At 45.5% G+C, this 19,191-nt stretch overlaps 1 protein-coding gene and 1 long non-coding RNA gene across 2 annotated transcripts in view; one reads left to right on the top strand and one right to left on the bottom strand.

Moving 5' to 3' along the window:
* The first annotated feature begins 969 nt into the window (after positions 1 to 969).
* Positions 970 to 19,191, top strand: part of LOC139575990 (ubiquitin carboxyl-terminal hydrolase 43-like) — a 94,156-nt gene continuing 75,934 nt past the window's right edge. The window contains exons 1-2 of the mRNA XM_071401541.1: positions 970 to 1,944; positions 9,715 to 9,864. Coding sequence (XP_071257642.1) covers positions 1,330 to 1,944; positions 9,715 to 9,864 — 765 coding nt within the window. The 5' untranslated portion in view covers positions 970 to 1,329. The remainder of the gene's footprint in view (positions 1,945 to 9,714; positions 9,865 to 19,191) is intronic.
* LOC139575997 (uncharacterized) lies at positions 3,103 to 5,480 on the bottom strand. Its single transcript, XR_011675043.1, has 2 exons — positions 5,100 to 5,480; positions 3,103 to 4,734 (listed from the first exon to the last, which is right to left on the bottom strand). It is a non-coding gene; the product is annotated as an uncharacterized lncRNA (long non-coding RNA).

The raw sequence follows: 19,191 nt of genomic DNA, 5'->3' as shown, positions 1-19,191 counted from the left end.
AATTACTTAATAGACCAATTAGAATGAGAGTTCCAAACCTATCTGCCAATAACAGATACATTTCAGTTTCCCCCTCCCCACTCAAACAACTCCCAGACAGTCCTAGCAAAATTCTTGCTTGAGAAATTGCTCTTTGCTAAGAAGCTTCTTTTTTTAAATTACCATTTTAATTGAAAACAATCACAGTAAGGTACTTAATGTTACCAAGAAATTATTTGATATTGAGATAAAATCGGCTGCATTGGACCTTTAAAGATCCCACTCCTATTAGTGTTCCCATTTCATTGCCTGAGTATAGACATTATCTCACAAGGTCTCCATTTCTGCCAGGGCATTCTCCAAGGTATTGAATGATATTGTTGTGAATGTTAAAGGAATGCACTTATGCTTTTGCAAATATAGTGGACTGTTTTTTCCCCCCAACCAACAAACTCCATAAAGTTCATGTTTGAGATGAACCTGACTGAAATATGTCTGCTTATTTACCATCATATCCTTCTATCTTGTTGTGTATGGTTGGTTACTGCTCTCTTCAGGTGAGCACCTCACCACTGCCCTTCATGCCAGTGGGTTGAAACAGCAGAGGTTCCCAAACATTGGGAAACCCACATAACCTACTTGAATAATGTCTACACATCATTAATCCATTTATGATTGGCTAATATGTGTGTGTTCTAAATGCAAAAACGTGTCCATGACTAATCCATATATTTTATATTAACAGAGAAAACCTGCCAAAAAGAAAATATGACTGTTTCAACATTCAACCATGAAAAACTGCTTGTTTTCATGAGAATAAAAGTTCAATCTGGAAACACCAACTTGATTGTTTTCATGAGAATAAAAGTTAAACCTGGAAACATCTATTTGTGAGTCAGCGTTTATATAGCCTACTATGCCAGCGTAAACTACTTTGGTGATACAGGGACTAGAATCAAAGTGGGAGGGAATAGTCACACACTACGCATTTGAATACACGCCTCTTTCGAGACGAAGTTCGAAGCGATGGGTAAGTGCGTGTGTACATGCCCGTAAAGGCTGCAAGTAGGAGGCAAGGAAAGGCGAGGGTAATGTTGAACATCGATGGAGCTCATGTAATTTGGTCTACAAGCATTAAGGGTTTCAGTAAGTGTTGAAATGTTTGACGTTTACCGGCTGCACGGAGTCGATATGTGTTGATGTGCCATGGCTCCGCGATGGTTTCACCTCTGTGCGCTGGTGTTCTGTCCTCCTCACGGTATCCGGATGGGAAATCTCTGCAGAAAAGTGGCACACTGGCCAAGAAATTAATTCCAGAATTCTCCAACATCGGCAAAGTATTATAAAGATATGGATAAACACTGCAGAGTGAAGGATGAAGCCACGTCAAAGGCAGCAAAGCGCAAGGAAAACAAACAGAAACATGGACGGCTTTTTCGAAAGAAATCATTGAAGTCGGTGGGGAGTTTTGTAAATAAAATAATCAAAACTTTGGGCACTTTTACCCACTTTGGAGACGTTGCAGTTCAGGGCGCAGAGGATGACGATGGGGGGTTTCGTGACGGGACACCTTGCACACTCAGTGCCAACTCAGGAAATATCAAAGAGGATGTCGCCGGGGATGATTCTGTTAAAAATAATGCGATAGCTTCTTCCCGTTGCTCGGTGAAAGAAAGGGTTTTATGGTGCCATGGTGGCAAAATTCCAGGTGTTGTAGGCTTGAAAAATCATGGGAACACCTGTTTCATGAACGCCGTGGTCCAGTGCTTGAGCAACACTGACCTGCTCGCAGAGTATCTCGGGTTGGAACGGTACAAATTGGATTTTAGTCGAAGGAGAATTAATGGGGTTGTTAGAAGTGAAGACACGCAGCATGCCAGAGGTGAAGTCACTGAGCAGTTGGCATCACTTGTTAGGGCACTCTGGACTCTGGAATACATCCCGCAACTGTCCGTGGAATTCAAGGTAAGCTATAGTTGGCTATTATTAAATCTAGTTGCTCTTATACCTGTGTACTAACAATATACTTACTATGTAATAAACTCAGGACAAGCTATTCTAGTACCAGAGAGCCAGGGGTGAAGATAACGGCTGTATTTCCATTTGCCCCTGCCCCTGTATACCTTGATTGAAACCGCAACATAAAACAACTATGTGTCATTCCTAACATGATAAAAAAACTATTTGTGTGACATTTGCCTAAAATATTGAGGGGATTTACAGAAAATGTTATCATATTGGTCAATAAGCATTTCACTGTTAGTCTACACCTGTTGTTTACGAAACATGTGACAAATAACATTTTATTTGATTTTATATTCCAAAAAATGCTGCCTGAAGCACTATCCATGACATTAGAGCTCATAAGATTTATTAGCCTATAGGTAACCTGGTTATTTTTTTCTCCAGGATTGATTACTTTATAAGTCGGTGCAACAGCGAGCTTTGATAGCTACTACGCTGAACTGCAGTTCAATAGCTACTATGCTGAACTCGAGTTCATCTCTACAGTGCTATTATAGTCTGTGGGTTTACCCAGATGGCTTTTAGTTCACCACTTACTAATGAAGTGGCTGGCTGGCACAGTGTGTCACTGGAGTCTAAGGGCATGGGATTACCAGGTGTCTGTCTGGAGTGCTGAGCTAGCACTTTGTTCCATCAGACACTCACAGCACAGAAGAACCTTGAACATAAACAAAGGACTTACTATACTCTAAACAGACTTTTGAAAGCTGGTGTGTTATATTGAGTGTTTTCCAGGTATGGTGGCTTTGAACGCTGGGCTTTAAAATGACAGTCGCTGAGATGTTGAGCATAGCACCTGGCTGACTCACTACCATTTACAGTGTTTCTGAATAGGACACACTTCATTATGTTAGTTAGGCAACATTGCCATAGAGAAGACTGTTTATTGAGTGGAACACTCTGCATTAAAGGTTCTGAGTGTGGATCTGAGAGTGGATCTTCTTGTGGATCAGGAGGCGGTGACAGTATCAGTTTCCCCTCAGGCGTTCCCACCCTGCCCACTCTAAAGAGGAGGAAAAAACAATTATCACACTCCCGCGCCTGCAGTGCTAAGCTCCTATATAGTTCAAGGCCAGATAAAGAGAAGATGATAAGGGGTACATTCACAATGGATTTATTCTTGGAAATGCTCATTGCTCTGTGAGGAGAAGAGGTGTAAGCGTAACTAGAGGCACACCTTCACCCTGCATTGTGCAAAGCCAGGGGCTCAATCACTTTGCCTCTAGCTCAGTGTAATGCACTCGAAGTATAGGAGTTCAAATGAAATGTATTTATAAAGCCCTTCTTACATCAGCTAATATCTCAAAGTGCTGTACAGAAACCCAGCCTAAAGACCCAAACAGCAAGCAATGCAGGTGTAGAAGCACGGTGGCTAGGAAAAACTCCCTAGAAAGGCCAGAACCTAGGAAGAAACCTAGAGAGGAACCAGGCTATGAGGGGTGGCCAGTCCTCTTCTGGCTGTGCCAGGTGGAGATTATAACAGAACATGGCCAAGATGTTCAAATGTTCATAGATGACCAGCAGGGTCAAATAATAATAATCACAGTGGTTGTCGAGGGTGCAACAGGTCAGCACCTCAGGAGTAAATGTCAGTTGGCTTTTCATAGCCGATCACTCAGAGTATCTCTACCGCTCCTGCTGTCTCTAGAGAGTTGAAAACAGCAGGTCTGGGACAGGTAGCATGTCCGGTGAACAGGTCAGGGTTCCATAGCCGCAGGCAGAACAGTTGAAACTGGAGCAGCAGCACGGCCAGGTGGACTGAGGACAGCAAGGAGTCATCAGGCCAGGTAGTCCTGAGGCATGGTCCTAGGGCTCAGGTCCTCCGAGAGAGAGAAAGAAAGAGAGAAAGAGAGAAGGAGAGAGAGAATTAGAGAGAGCATACTTAAATTCACACAGGACACCAGATAAGACAGGAGAAATACTCCAGATATAACAGACTGACCCTAGCCCCCCGAAACGTAAACTACTGCAGCATAAATACTGGAGGCTGAGACAGGAGGGGTCAGGAGTTAGAGAAGATTTGTCTGGGTGGTGGTCAATGAGGGGCAGATTGAGAGTGCCCAACCACAATACCACACTAAAATACCATCCAGAGATTGTATTACCTTTATTGTGCAGTCAGTGCTATACCTCCTGCCAGAGAGGTCTCAGAGGAGAATCAATCCTAACTAGTTGATTTGGTCTCTGTCTGACCCAATGTTCTGTGTGACCGTTCCTCTCCTCCAAAAATTAACTCTTTCTCACAATCTCACTCTTCTCTGGACACCCTGCCAACTCCTCTCCATCTATAGCCACTTCCTTCTTATCTTGTGGGACTCTCCTATCAGATTTTGAGAGGACAAAAATCTGAGCTGGCTTCATGTAGTCAAGATAGTTGAGATCTCAAGATAGCTGTAATGAAAAACACTCAATGCATGTGATGAGATCTTTCCTGTGTTTCAGCACACACAGGCGTGCATCTTGGCTGTGGCTCTGTGACCAGAAGGGTCATGAGTTTGTCTGGCCGTCTAAAACTGTATTTTATGTAATTCCACAGCTGTCTGCAGGCACCATGAGATAATCAGATAGCTGTCAGGCCCCTGTCTAAGCCCTTAGGCCATGGGAGCATCAGACTAAACAACCAGCCATCTATAAACAATCAAAAACCTTACCCCGTAATTTGAATGGCCCACTTCATAATTATCCCAGAGCAGAGTTCTCAAACAGTATTATCAGTCACTCCACATGCTTCTGACAGAGTAAGAGGAGAGTGAATAGCATAGACAAGAAATAACAAAGAAGGTGGATAAGTGTTTGCGTCACATCCCATAAAAAAATAAACAAACACAATTTTGGAGGAGAAAATGAAAGTGAATGTAAGTAAACTTTCTGATGTAACACAATGTATTAGCAAAAGCAATTCGGTGGTTGCACACATGTGTGCTGTTCAGTTACAGGCTAATATTCACTACTATGCACCAAGTCAACTCTAATGTGAGAATGACTGACAGCTTGACAGAAAGAGATTACTTTTCAATCCTCATTATAAGCAGGCAAAATGTATTTTGAGTGAATTCAGAAGAGAGGTCCTTGGTTAATTAGAAGCAAAAAGTTACCATTAAATTGTGATCTGTCCCAGTGTCCTCTCAGGCAGGTTGGTGGTGCAGACTGGAGAAAAATAAAATAAAAAGGTAGCTACCACAGGATGACTGGCACTGAGCTACATTCCAGTAGCACCTTGCAGGACTGACGCTGTAGGGGGAGGGTTACTTAAACGTTGTATCGAAGGTTAAGTACTGTGCCCGTGACTTTATATATATTCTTCCCCTTCATCATGTCCTATCTGTCACTGTCCTCTGATCTGAGGGCTTCATTTTACCTGCTCTGGGATCAGAATCAGATGTGTGTTTTGAAGAGTATCTGATCTGTTTGTCCTAGTGCATTCTCTGAAGCCCTCCTGGTGGATTTCAATGTTTGCATAGAGGGGCCAGAGAAGGTTTGAAAACAGAAACTCAAACAGTTACTCAACAGCTAGTATATAGGTTTCAATAACATGGGAGAAGCCTAGGATAGGGGTCAGGGAGGGTAGGGAGGGAGGGAGGGAGGGAGGGAGGGAGGGAGGGAGGGAGGCTTCTTGAGCTGGAATTCAGTCCTCCCTCCCTCTCTACGGAGCAGGTGGACTATCTGGTCGTGATTGAAGGCTAAATCAGTTTAGAGTTTTGACATGTTTGTGTGATGACTCATCACAGTGACAGTGACTCTGGCTTCCAAGGATGTGTCAATATTTGGGGTCTCCATGTAGGCCTTTTAATGATTAGGCTATTTGATCTGGCAGAGCTTTTGATTTCAGGACATTAAATATGAAGTTAAATGACTCAGTGAAGTCGCAGGGAGATGACACTTGTTCTTGTTCTGTAAATCTTCTCTTCAGGCGTACACAGGGGTTTAATTGGGCCGGGTCCCGCCGGGATATTTGGTCAGGGGCGTCACAAAGTACATGAAGATGGCTGGGGGGTGATCCGTATTGGGGACATGTCCCTGTCCTGAAGTTGGAGAATTTAGCATTTTTCAAACACCTGAAACAGCTTTTTGCTGCAATCTAGAACCATAGTAATTATGCTTAATTCTATGTCAAAACTGTTTATTTTTCTACATATCTAAACATAGGTTACCTCTTGAGCAAAACGCACAAAATTGCTGTTTGAATGAATGCTTACGAGCCTGCTGGTGCCTACCATCGCTCAGTCAGACTGCTCTATCAAATATCAAATCATAGACTTAATTATAACATAACACACAGAAATAGGAGCCTTAGGTCATTAATATGGTCGAATCTGGAAACTATCATCTCGAAAACAAGACGTTTATTCTTTCAGTGAAATACGGAACCGTTCCGTATTTTATCTAACAGGTGGCATCCATAAGTCTAAATATTCCTGTTACATTGCACAACCTTCAATGTTATGTCATAATTACGTAAAATTCTGGCAAATTAATTCGCAACGAGCCAGGCGGCCTAAACTGTTGCATATACAGAGTTCATCTCAGCCTATGCTTCCCTCCAGTCCCTCGACTTCTTGGCACTGACGGAAACATGGATTACCACTGATAACACTGCTACTCCTACTGCTCTCTCCTCGTCTGCCCACGTGTTCTCGCACACCCCGAGAGCTTCTGGTCAGCGGGGTGGTGGCACTGGGATCCTCATCTCTCCCAAGTGGACATTCTCTCTTTCTCCCCTGACCCATCTGTCTATCGCCTCCTTTGAATTCCATGCTGTCACAGTTACCAGCCCTTTCAAGCTTAACATCCTTATCATTTATCGCCCTCCAGGTTCCCTTGGAGAGTTCATCAATGAGCTTGACGCCCTGATAAGTTCCTTTCCTGAGGATGGCTCACCTCTCACAGTTCTGGGTGACTTTAACCTCCCCACGTCTACCTTTGACTCATTCCTCTCTGCCTCCTTCTTTCCACTCCTCTCCTCTTTTGACCTCACCCTCTCACCTTCCCCCCCTACTCACAAGGCAGGCAATACGCTTGATCTCATCTTTACTAGATGCTGTTCTTCCACTAATCTCATTGCAACTCCCCTCCAAGTCTCCGACCACTACCTTGTATCCTTTTCCCTCTCGCTCTCATCCAACACTTCCCACACTGCCCCTACTCGGATGGTATCGCGCCGTCCCAACCTTCGCTCTCTCTCCCCCGCTACTCTCTCCTCTTCCATCCTATCATCTCTTCCCTCTGCTCAAACCTTCTCCAACCTATCTCCTGATTCTGCCTCCTCAACCCTCCTCTCCTCCCTTTCTGCATCCTTTGACTCTCTATGTCCCCTATCCTCCAGGCCGGCTCGGTCCTCCTCTCCTGCTCCGTGGCTCGACGACTCATTGCGAGCTCACAGAACAGGGCTCCGGGCAGCCGAGCGGAAATGGAGGAAAACTCGCCTCCCTGCGGACCTGGCATCCTTTCACTCCCTCCTCTCTACATTCTCCTCTTCTGTTTCTGCTGCTAAAGCCAATTTCTACCACTCTAAATTCCAAGCATCTGCCTCTAACCCTAGGAAGCTCTTTGCCACCTTCTCCTCCCTCCTGAATCCTCCTCCCCCTCCTCCCCCCTCCTCCCTCTCTGCTGATGACTTCGTCAACCATTTTGAAAAGAAGGTCGACGACATCCGATCCTCGTTTGCTAAGTCAAACGACACCGCTGGTTCTGCTCACACTGCCCTACCCTGTGCTTTGACCTCTTTCTCCCCTCTCTCTCCAGATGAAATCTCGCGTCTTGTGACGGCCGGCCGCCCAACAACCTGCCCGCTTGACCCTATCCCCTCCTCTCTTCTCCAGACCATTTCCGGAGACCTTCTCCCTTACCTCACCTCGCTCATCAACTCATCCTTGACCGCTGGCTACGTCCCTTCCGTCTTCAAGAGAGCGAGAGTTGCACCCCTTCTGAAAAAACCTACACTCGATCCCTCCGATGTCAACAACTACAGACCAGTATCCCTTCTTTCTTTTCTCTCCAAAACTCTTGAACGTGCCGTCCTTGGCCAGCTCTCCTGCTATCTCTCTCAGAATGACCTTCTTGATCCAAATCAGTCAGGTTTCAAGACTAGTCATTCAACTGAGACTGCTCTTCTCTGTGTCACGGAGGCGCTCCGCACTGCTAAAGCTAACTCTCTCTCCTCTGCTCTCATCCTTCTAGACCTATCGGCTGCCTTTGATACTGTGAACCATCAGATCCTCCTCTCCACCCTCTCCGAGCTGGGCATCTCCGGCGCGGCCCACGCTTGGATTGCGTCCTACCTGACAGGTCGCTCCTACCAGGTGGCGTGGCGAGAATCTGTCTCCGCACCACGTGCTCTCACCACTGGTGTCCCCCAGGGCTCTGTTCTAGGCCCTCTCCTATTCTCGCTATACACCAAGTCACTTGGCTCTGTCATATCCTCACATGGTCTCTCCTATCATTGCTATGCAGACGACACACAATTAATCTTCTCCTTTCCCCCCTCTGATAACCAGGTGGTGAATCGCATCTCTGCATGTCTGGCAGACATATCAGTGTGGATGACGGATCACCACCTCAAGCTGAACCTCGGCAAGACGGAGCTGCTCTTCCTCCCGGGGAAGGACTGCCCGTTCCATGATCTCGCCATCACGGTTGACAACTCCATTGTGTCCTCCTCCCAGAGTGCTAAGAACCTTGGCGTGATCCTGGACAACACCCTGTCGTTCTCAACTAACATCAAGGCGGTGACCCGTTCCTGTAGGTTCATGCTCTACAACATTCGCAGAGTACGACCCTGCCTCACGCAGGAAGCGGCGCAGGTCCTAATCCAGGCACTTGTCATCTCCCGTCTGGATTACTGCAACTCGCTGTTGGCTGGGCTCCCTGCCTGTGCCATTAAACCCCTACAACTCATCCAGAACGCCGCAGCCCGTCTGGTGTTCAACTTTCCCAAGTTCTCTCACGTCACCCCGCTCCTCCGCTCTCTCCACTGGCTTCCAGTTGAAGCTCGCATCCGCTACAAGACCATGGTGCTTGCCTACGGAGCTGTGAGGGGAACGGCACCTCCGTACCTTCAGGCTCTGATCAGGCCCTACACCCAAACAAGGGCACTGCGTTCATCCACCTCTGGCCTGCTCGCCTCCCTACCTCTGAGGAAGTACAGTTCCCGCTCAGCCCAGTCAAAACTGTTCGCTGCTCTGGCACCCCAATGGTGGAACAAACTCCCTCACGACGCCAGGTCAGCGGAGTCAATCACCACCTTCCGGAGACACCTGAAACCCCACCTCTTTAAGGTCACACACCTCAGTTGGCCAGTGAATATCGCGCTGTTTGTTTCATGTTTCTATGTAAGCGGGAATGGCAGTAAACAAACCAATAGCTTTTTGTAATGCAATTTGGGTATTCCTGTCACATCTCAAATCCTAACAAGCTGTCAGATTTGGATCTGAATTATCCCACTGCTGTTTTAGTTATTCACTCTTATGCAAAATGTTTGGATGATCCGGACAGCAGAAGGTTATTCATGCATTTAGGCAAGTCTTTACTTCAAAAGCACACTGTGTGGTTATAGTACATTCATCTTGAATTACATCAATGTAATGATTTTAAAACAACAGTCAGGTAATCTGTTTTCCCTTTACATTGAAGATGCATTAATTCACCAATGTTTACAATACAGTTTTACATTGACTCCTTCATTGACCATGTGACTCTCCTTTCCCTTTCTAGAGTATAGTATCCAAGTATGGATCCCAATTCCGAGGAAACTCCCAACATGACGCCCTGGAGTTCCTGCTTTGGCTTCTGGACCGAGTTCACGAGGATGTGAACTTGTCCTCCTGCAGCAACAACAATAACAAGACCAAAGCCCCAGGGAAGGTAAGAGTGCATTCTCCATCCACTGTCACACAGTCACATTGAACTGTACTGAACTCAAAGTATAGGCTAGACTCACAAGTCTCAACAGTGCCTTGCACTTCCCACTCACAAGAGCAAGAACTACTGTCTGAAATATCTATTGCTATACAGAAAATTATCTTTTCATTTACTTGGTTTCACAACAGAACGTCGGTTTCTCCAGGCATTTGCAACAGCATCTTTATGTTCTTTGCAGCTCTAAGTTTGTACAATTTAAATTCAGCTCTCAATTATTGATGTACTTATCTACCCTTGGATCTATACTAAATGTGCTAACACAGCATTAATCGACTTTAATTGATGTACTCTGTGATTCTGAAAAATTCTGAACAGATGTGAGAGGAAGAGGGGCATTGCATAGAAGTGACATATTTCCTTCTCTTCTGTGCTCTACATGGCATATAATTCAACAGATAACTCATTCTGATAATCCTGTGTGAGGGATAAAGCTCCCTCTATACCTTGTATTGCCTACCCCCTTTGGTGAACTTGTTCATATACCTGTTTGGAAACAATTGCCTCTCTGACAAACTTATTTCCTGTGTTTGTGGGGAGGAACAGCTTAGAGCTGTTGTGATGGGTTTCCATAGTTCTGTCTGTCTGTGAATATGCCCTGTGTGCTGCAGCCGTCTAGCTGATGCCACAAGTGAAACTGCTGCTTTCACAGGAGACCTGCAACTTTGTTCTATCATGTCTTCTGTGCAGCCTGAGGAGTAGAATCAAAGCTGGGTAATTTGCTGTTTGATACTTTCTCTGTGCATGGCTCCTCCTGAAGGTATGCCTGTGGGCACAGTGGAGCCTGACACCCCCTGGATAGGCCTTTGATCGGTTCCACTGTGCCCATTAACAGGGAGTTTCATGCATTATTAAAAACATATTTCTGCTTTTGAAATACACCCCCTCTTTAGCAGTGCTATCAGGGTGATAACCAATGGAATGATTCATACCAAGTGCTAAATTCACTGTTGGTGAGTCATCACAAATAAATCTAAATGATATCAGTGTCCCTTCTCCCACAGACCTTACGCCACTGATTTATTCTGTTGTATCATCGCTATTCTGGTGGAGGGGAATTTCAGTCTCAGATTCACAGAACAATACATCACTGTATTTGGGATTCAACATGTCTTTATCAAATTGGTATGCGAACACACGGAAAACAATCTGTTACACTTTTTTGAGTGTTAAGTAACAGAAGTGAGATGCATGGTTTGAGGGAGGGTAAATGGTGCTGTGTTCCAGACCAGCACAGCTTACTACATGATGACACTGGCCAGAATGAAGCCATTGGCTTGGCTACTGCCTAGGCCTGCTGGCTCTTGTTTAGGATAAAACACAGTTTGGTCTTTGTTGCATCAATTGAATTTGACACTGCATACTTGAATTAATAGATCAAAGTAAGAGGTGGTCTCAAGCCGTGGTCTGTTGAAGTGAATCTCACTGACACTAACCATGTAGGGACCTACTGAACCAAAGGCTATGGTTAAGACTAGAAACTAGACTGTGTGTCGGCTAAGACAGAAGTTTTGAGATTCAGTTGCCAGTGTGAACTCAGCTTTGTGGTCTTGTATGTAAGATTCCTCATTACTTGATCTATCTTCCAACAGGTTAGCGGGTTAGTGTGTTTGCGTATGGGTGGGTGTGTTCTTGCGTTTATGGGTGTATGCATGTGTGTAGGCTAAGTGATGCTCTGTGAGTTGTGTGTGTGTGACAGTGAGTGTTTGTATGGGCCTCAGTTCATTGAGCCATTCAATTTGGTTGTTTGCTATGAGCAATGAGCATTCAGTCCCCTCAGATGCACTTTCCCCCTTTCTCTCCATCTATCCTCCACCCCCCCTCTCTCTTTCTCTCTCTCTATATATTTCTGTTGACACTCCCCTCTTTGTTTATCTGGCCATATACAGTACTATGCAGTGTCTATCCGATACTTGAACAAAGCTTTAATCTGTGTCTGAGATGAGTTGCCCTTCAGTGCAGGGCCAGAGGGCACAGGAGGTGATCTGGACTGTGTCTCTGTCTCTCTGTATGAGGCCACAGAGGACGTCAGAGGAGGCTGGGACTGGAGGACTGCTGATAAGGCCTGTCATTATAAGTCTGGGACACGTCAAGGAAAAAGTTGCCACATTGTTAACACCCAAGAGTCTGACGGTGTGAGGGACAAAAACCTGCTGTTTTTGACAGCATGCTGCTCCGCTTCATTATTGCTTTTACACACTTTTCCTTTAGTTTAGGCAAGACAAACTGGTAATATCAATTTGGTTAGGCTATCTTGCCACACCACACCTCCAATGGTTCACCTTTCTGTGTGAAGGAGACCCATTTGAACTTTTGAACTTGTTATTGTGTTCTCTGTCTGTGGGACTTCCTCCCAGCTATATGGCCCATTAAGCCCAGCTGCCATTGGCACTTTGACGTCAACCCAGGTTGGGCTGGTCTTGGTGGGCTAGCTCAAATTGCATTTCCACTGCCTCCAGAAATGAGAAATTATGTCATGTTGCTAGGTAGTCAATATGTGGCTGCAGCTGGCTTCGCTGATATTGCTAGCTAGCTAGCTATCTAGAATAATTGAATTCACCCTTACCATGCTGTAACTAACGTTACCCCATACTCCTGCCAGTGCCAGCCAGACTCAGAGTTTCTCTGTCCAGTGTTTGTGTTCTTTTGCCATCTTTTTATTGGCCAGTCTGAGATATGGCTTTTTCTTTGCAACTCTGCCTAGAAGGCCAGCATCCCGGAGTCGCCTCTTCACTGTTGACGTTGAGACTGGTGTTTTGTGGGTACTATTTAATGAAGCTGCCAGTTGATGACTTGTGAGGCGTCTGTTTCTCAAACTAGACACTCTAATGTACTTGTCCTCTTGCTCATTTGTGCACCGGTGTAACAGCTCTCGTTTGTAGAAGGAAGAGTGGACCAAGGCGCAGCGTGGTAGTCTTTTTATTGATGACACCAAAACAAAATAACAAAGCCAAAAAAACGTAAGTGAACAGTTCTGTCAGGCACAGACTCTGATTGGGAACCACACTCGGCCAAAAACAAAGAAATAGAAATAGAAAACATAGACTTTCCCACCCGAGTCACACTCTGACCTAACCAAACATAGAGAATAACAAGGATCTCTAAGGTCAGGGCGTGACAGTACTCCCCCCACCCCCAAAGGTGCGGACTCCGGCCGCAAACCTGAACCTATTGGGGAGGGTCGGGGTGGGGATCTACTCTCGGTGGAGGCTCCGGTGCGGGGCACAGACCCCGCTCCGCTTGAGGCTCCCCCCACTTCGGTGGCGCCTCTGGTGCAGGGATCGTCGCCGGTACCTCCAGACCGTAGATCGTCGTCGGGGACTCCAGGCTAGGAACCCCCCCTGTAAGTTCCGGACTGGAGACCCTCGCTGAAGGCTCTGGGCCATGGATCATCACTGGAGGCTTCGTGCCATGGATTATCACTACAGGCTCTGGGCCATGGGATCATCGCTGGAGGCTTCGTGCCATGGATCATCACTAGAGGCTCCGGGCCATGGATCATCACTGGAGGCTCCGGGCCATGGATTATCACTGGAGGCTTCGTGCCATGGATCATCACTACAGGCTCCGGGCCATGGATCATCACTGGAGGCTTCGTGCCATGGATCATCACTGGAGGCTTCGGACCATGGATCATCACTGGAGGCTTCGTACGTGGAGCCGGAACAGGTCTTACCGGACTGAGGAGACGTACTGGCAGCCTGGTGCGTGGAGCTGCCACAGGGCTTACCAGGCTGGGGAGACACACTGGAGGCCTGGTACGTGGAACCGGAACAGGTCTCACCAGACTGGGGAGATGCACTGGAAGCCTGGTGCGTGGAGCAGGCACCGGATACACTGGGCCGTGGAGGCGCACTGGAGGTCTCGAGCGTAGAGCTGGCACAACCCGTCCTGGCTGGATGCTTACTTTTGCCCGGCAAATGCGGAGCGCTGGCACAGGACGCACTGGGCTGTGAAGGCGCACTGGAGACACAGTGCGCAGAGCCGGCGCAGGATATCCTGGGCCGAAGAGACGCACCGGAGACCAGGAGCGCTGAGCCGGCACAATCCGTCCTGGCTGAATGCCCACTCTAGCACGGCACATGCGGGGAGCTAGCACAGAGCGCACCGGGCTGTCACCTCATAACACTGGAATTTGCTAAAATGCATATTGACAAGTCACAATCCTTCTGGGAGAATGTCCTTTGGACAGATGAGTCAAAACTGGAGCTTTTTGGCAAGTCACATCAGCTTAATGTTCACAGATGAAAAAATGAAGCTTTCAAAGAAAAGAACACCTTACTTACAGTGAAACATGGAGGAGGCTCGGTTATGTTTTGGGGCTGCTTTGCTGCGCCTGACACAGGATGCCTTGAATCTGTGCAGGGCACAATGAAATCTCAAGACTGTCAAGGCATTCTGGAGTGAAACGTACTGCCCAGTGTCAGAAAGCTCTGTCTCAGTCGCAGGTCATGGGTCCTCCAACAGGATAATGACCCAAAGCACGCAGCAAAAAGCACCCAAGAATGGATAAGAACAAAACATTGGACTGTTCTGAAGTGGCCTTCTATGAGTCCTGATCTGAATCCTATCGAACATCTATGGAAAGAGCTGAAACTTGTAGTCTCGAGAAGGCACGCATCAAACCTGAGACAGCTGGAGCAGTTTGCTCAGGAAGTGTGGGCCAAACTACCTGTTAACAGGTGCAGAAGTCTCATTGAGAGCTACAGAAAACGTTTGATTGCAGTGATTGCCTCTAAAGGTTGTGCAACAAAATATTAGATTACGGATCCCATCATTTTTGTCCATGACATTTTCATTTGTTTTATTATTTACAATATTATGTTGAATAAAAAATCAAACGCAAATCTGATTTCTATTAAATATGGAATGAACAATGGTGGATGCCAATTACTTTTGTCAGTTTCAAGTTATTTCAGAGAAAATTGTTGTGGAGGGGTACCAACAAATTTGAGCACATCTGTATATATATTTTTTATTATTATTCAATTTCAAATTACAATACAATAACAAAGAAATATAGGACATCACTACACATATATTTTCTCTGAAGAAACATAAAATAACATTAAAAGTAAAAAAATAAAATCACGAATTGACTTTCAAAAGTTAAAGTACCTAAAATAAAATAAATCAAATCAAATCAAATTTTATTTGTCACATACACATGGTTAGCAGATGTTAATGCGAGTGTAGCGAAATGCTTGTGCTTCTAGTTCCGACAATGCAGTAATAACCAACAAGTAATCTAACCTAACAATTCCACAACTACTACCTTATACACACAAGTTACAGTTGTACAAACCTATGCTCGAGTTGTAATAATACAGTGTTTTTTTTGTTATTGACTAATTCTAGAGATTTTATAAAGTATTGGATTTCAAGTAAAAAAATATGTTGCATTTGGAGACATATTTCAAATATGTTTTTCGTTACCAGAGAGAATGAAGGAATTAACGACTAATTCAGTAGTTTTGTTTTCATTTTAATAATAACATTACATCTTTCATTGTAAATACATGGGTCTTGTCATGGCTTCAGTATGCATTCTGCTCTGGCTGTTGAGTAAAGACAACCCCTTCCAGAGGCTCATTGCTTGTCTCCATGTTGGCTTTATACTGACAGGACTAGGAATCATGCTTCATATTGACCTCAATTAGATCTGTGGAAGTCATTATTAACCTGCCCTGGAAATCACATTAGCATGTCCTCATTAATGCCAATGCTATTAATAATGACAGTCTACTGAGTCATTTAGCCTGAAATACATGACTGACTAATCGATGGACAGACATCACCTCTCATGAAGCTGCATCTCAATTTGTACTAAGCTAATGCTACATGTTCTCTAATGATATGGGGTATGCCAACAAAGGTATACGACTGTCGACTAACATATAGTGGGAGTTCAGCAGGTGTCAGGGTTGTGCTTGTAGTGAGGTTCTCCTCTCTCCTGACTGAATTAAGTATTCTTCTTGAAAACTTGTTTTGAGGTAGAAAAACCCTTCCTACAATCTTGTAATTATTTTTTCAAAAGAATACTGTCTAACAGAATAAACTCCATATCAATAAATGACATGCACACACACACACACACACACACACACACACACACACACACACACACACACACACACACACACACACACACACAGATGAGCAGAACATCTCTTATGACAGTCATCTCTTATGTTTAGCCAGAACCTCTCTCAGCCGCCTATGAGTGGACTGAGCACTGGCGTTGTCATGGATTTCATTTTTTTATCAGTATGGAAACATGTGGCCTGATAGACTAGAGCCAAGGAAATAATCCCAGGGCTCATACAGTACACTACCTACTAAAGGGATTTATCCTGCTATTCTCACTGTGCCCCCCCTCCCTTCTCCCCTGGCTCAAAGTCTGCTACTTACCATACTCACTCTTCCCTTTATTGGTCTTTTTAGAGCCCTCTAAGAATTTACAGTAGTATCAGCTAGCCACCCACAAAGGAGCTCTCCTCAGGGGAGAAGGCTTTTAATGGCTCTCTCAGGTGGCAGACTCCATGAAGAGAGGTCTTCTTATTTTAGCACTGCTCAGACATCTATCACATCTAACTGTGTTTATCCTTCTCACATCACAAAAAGTCTAACCCTTGTTGACGTCTGGGAGAAGGGTCTTGAAAGAGGGAGTTCAGAGTAGTTTAAGGGTTTGTTGTGTTGTGTTTGTTGTTGTGCTGTGGCAGGCTGCAGCTCTGCCACCCTACCGGAGCTATTGCCGTGCCAGTGGAGTAAGCCCGGGTCACAGGGAGGATGGAGGGAGTGAGGCAACTGGTTTATAAGTCCTCTCATGTCACCACAGAGCCCAGGGAGGGAGCTCCCTGCTAACCCAGGGCTGAATTAATAGTTTTCCAGCACGCGTTCAGTTACCATAAGCAGCACAGGAGACCCGGATGAACAGTGAGAGTTCCCCCACCCCTGAGCTTTCAAGCTCAAGTCAGTGGATCCCAAACTTTCATTCTGGCCCCCCTTCCATCATTGGGGAACATGTCTCGCCTTCCCTCTATGTGCACAAGTACTGTCCATGACACAAAATTTTCGCCCCCGTCTTGTTGGCCGATAGAACATTTTGCTGTTTTAAAACTAATTTCCTGCAATTCTACACATTTTGCCATGTCTTATGTGTGTTCATGTTATATCTGAGTGACTCAAACATTACAACAAGATCAACAGGCTAAAAAACCTAGCTAAAAAAACATTAGCTGACATGCGCTGGTTGATCTGGACATTTCTGACAAGTTATAAATAGCTCTCTAAGGTCTGCAATGACTGACATGACAAGATGAAAACTGCTAATACACTATGCACTACACACAATTTCGAAATTGCACCTTATGCATTCTACTGTTACTATTATCAAGAGTAAATTGTAAGCTTGACTGAGTTCCTTACAAAGAATACTCATTCTTACACACACATGCACACACACACACACACACGTACTGAAGTCACACCATGGAACTGGCATTCAGTTTGTTGACCGTTTATCACTTAGGAAACAGTGCTGGTGTGAAGCTATCTCTCTGTATCATGAATGCGGCCCTTTGTAAGCCGGTGGAAGAAAGAGACGCTTGTTGAGCACTGCTAGTGAAGAGAGGGAGAGGTGAGACAGGGTTGTGTTGGGCTCTGTACAACAGTGTGGCTGTGGGTGGGGAAGCCTTAACGGGTAGTGACAGACTGACAGATAAGCAAACCTCCATTCAAGGACAGCAATGTTGCAGAGTCAGTACAGTACAGCAACTGTTGTCATGTTTGATGATATTTCAATTATTTGTATCTGATTTACAAATGTGTTTACTTATCCAGAATCAAATCAAATCAAATGTATTTATATAGCCCTTCTTACATCAGCTGATAACTCAAAGTGCTGTACAGAAACCCAGCCTAAAACCCCAAACGGCAAGCAATGCAGGTGTAGAAGCACGGTGGCTAGGAAAAACTCCCTAGAAAGGCCAAAACCTAGGAAGAAACCTAGAGAGGAACCATGGCCAGTCCTCTTCTGGCTGTGCCGGGTGGAGATTATAACAGAACATGGCCAAGATGTTCAAATGTTCATAAATGACCAGCATGGTCAAATAATAATAATCACAGTGGTTGTCGAGGGTGCAGGTCAGCACCTCAGGAGTAAATGTCAGTTGGCTTTTCATAGCCGATCATTAAGAGTATCTCTACCGCTCCTGCTGTCTCTAGAGAGTTGAAAACAGCAGGTCTGGGACAGGTAGCACGTCCGGTGAACAGGTCAGGGTTCCATAGCCGCAGGCAGAACAGTTGAAACTGGAGTAGCAGCACGGCCAGGTGGACTGAGGACAGCAAGGAGTCATCATGCCAGGTAGTCCTGAGGCATGGTCCTAGGGCTCAGGTCCTCCGAGAGAGAGAGAGAAAGAGAGAAGGAGAGAGAGCATACTTAAATTCACACAGGACACCGGATAAGACAGGAGAAGTACTCCAGATATAACAAACTGACCCTAGCCCCCCGACACAGAAACTACTGCAGCATAAATAGAACAAGGAGCAGTTTGGGTACAGTAAGGACTTTTGCTCTCAGTGAACCCTCAGCCCTCCTACAGAGTTGGAACATGAATAAGGGACTGTGGATGTAATGCAGTCAGTGCTGTCACAGCAAACACACAGGCAGTAAAAAAAGCTTTTGAGAGATTTGAGCTGGTCCGAGCTATTCACTTTAGGGAATGGGATATTCAACAGAGGGTCTTGAGAATCTACTGTATCGGTGCCCATAGAGAAGCACAGGGGAGGTGTGTGAGTAGAGAAAAGAGGAACAGTGTTCAGGGTACAAAGGGTACAATCTTGGGTCAAAGAGGATTATCAGTGGTACTCATGATGCAAGCCAGGAAAAGAGATAGCGCTGAAGGCGAGCTACCAGAGACACTTAACAACAGAAGGTCACTACGCAGGACATTCCCATGCAGGGTCAAATGACTCATGTCCTGCACTGGTTCCTCAGCCATGCTGAGCACAATCATCACAACGATCAGTATCAAGGTCACCAAGGTCAGAAACACTATCCTCAGAACCTTTTAAGGCATCATCCTCTCTTCTCTTCCCTGTCTCCTCATAAAGATCTGCTGTGATTTACAGAGATTGCACTAACTAAGCCAACCACCAATACCTAACCAGAACAACATCACTTACAGTAGCACCGACCATCACAACGTGCCATGTGTGGTTGCTGTTTTCCAGTCAGGGAGTGCAGGGTGCAGGCCTATTGTGCCTGTGAGT

This window comes from Salvelinus alpinus, chromosome 1 (assembly GCF_045679555.1).
Source record: "Salvelinus alpinus chromosome 1, SLU_Salpinus.1, whole genome shotgun sequence".
NCBI lineage: Eukaryota > Metazoa > Chordata > Actinopteri > Salmoniformes > Salmonidae > Salvelinus > Salvelinus alpinus.
Note: the sequence above shows the minus strand (reverse complement) of the source record. Positions and strands in the feature narration are given on the sequence as shown.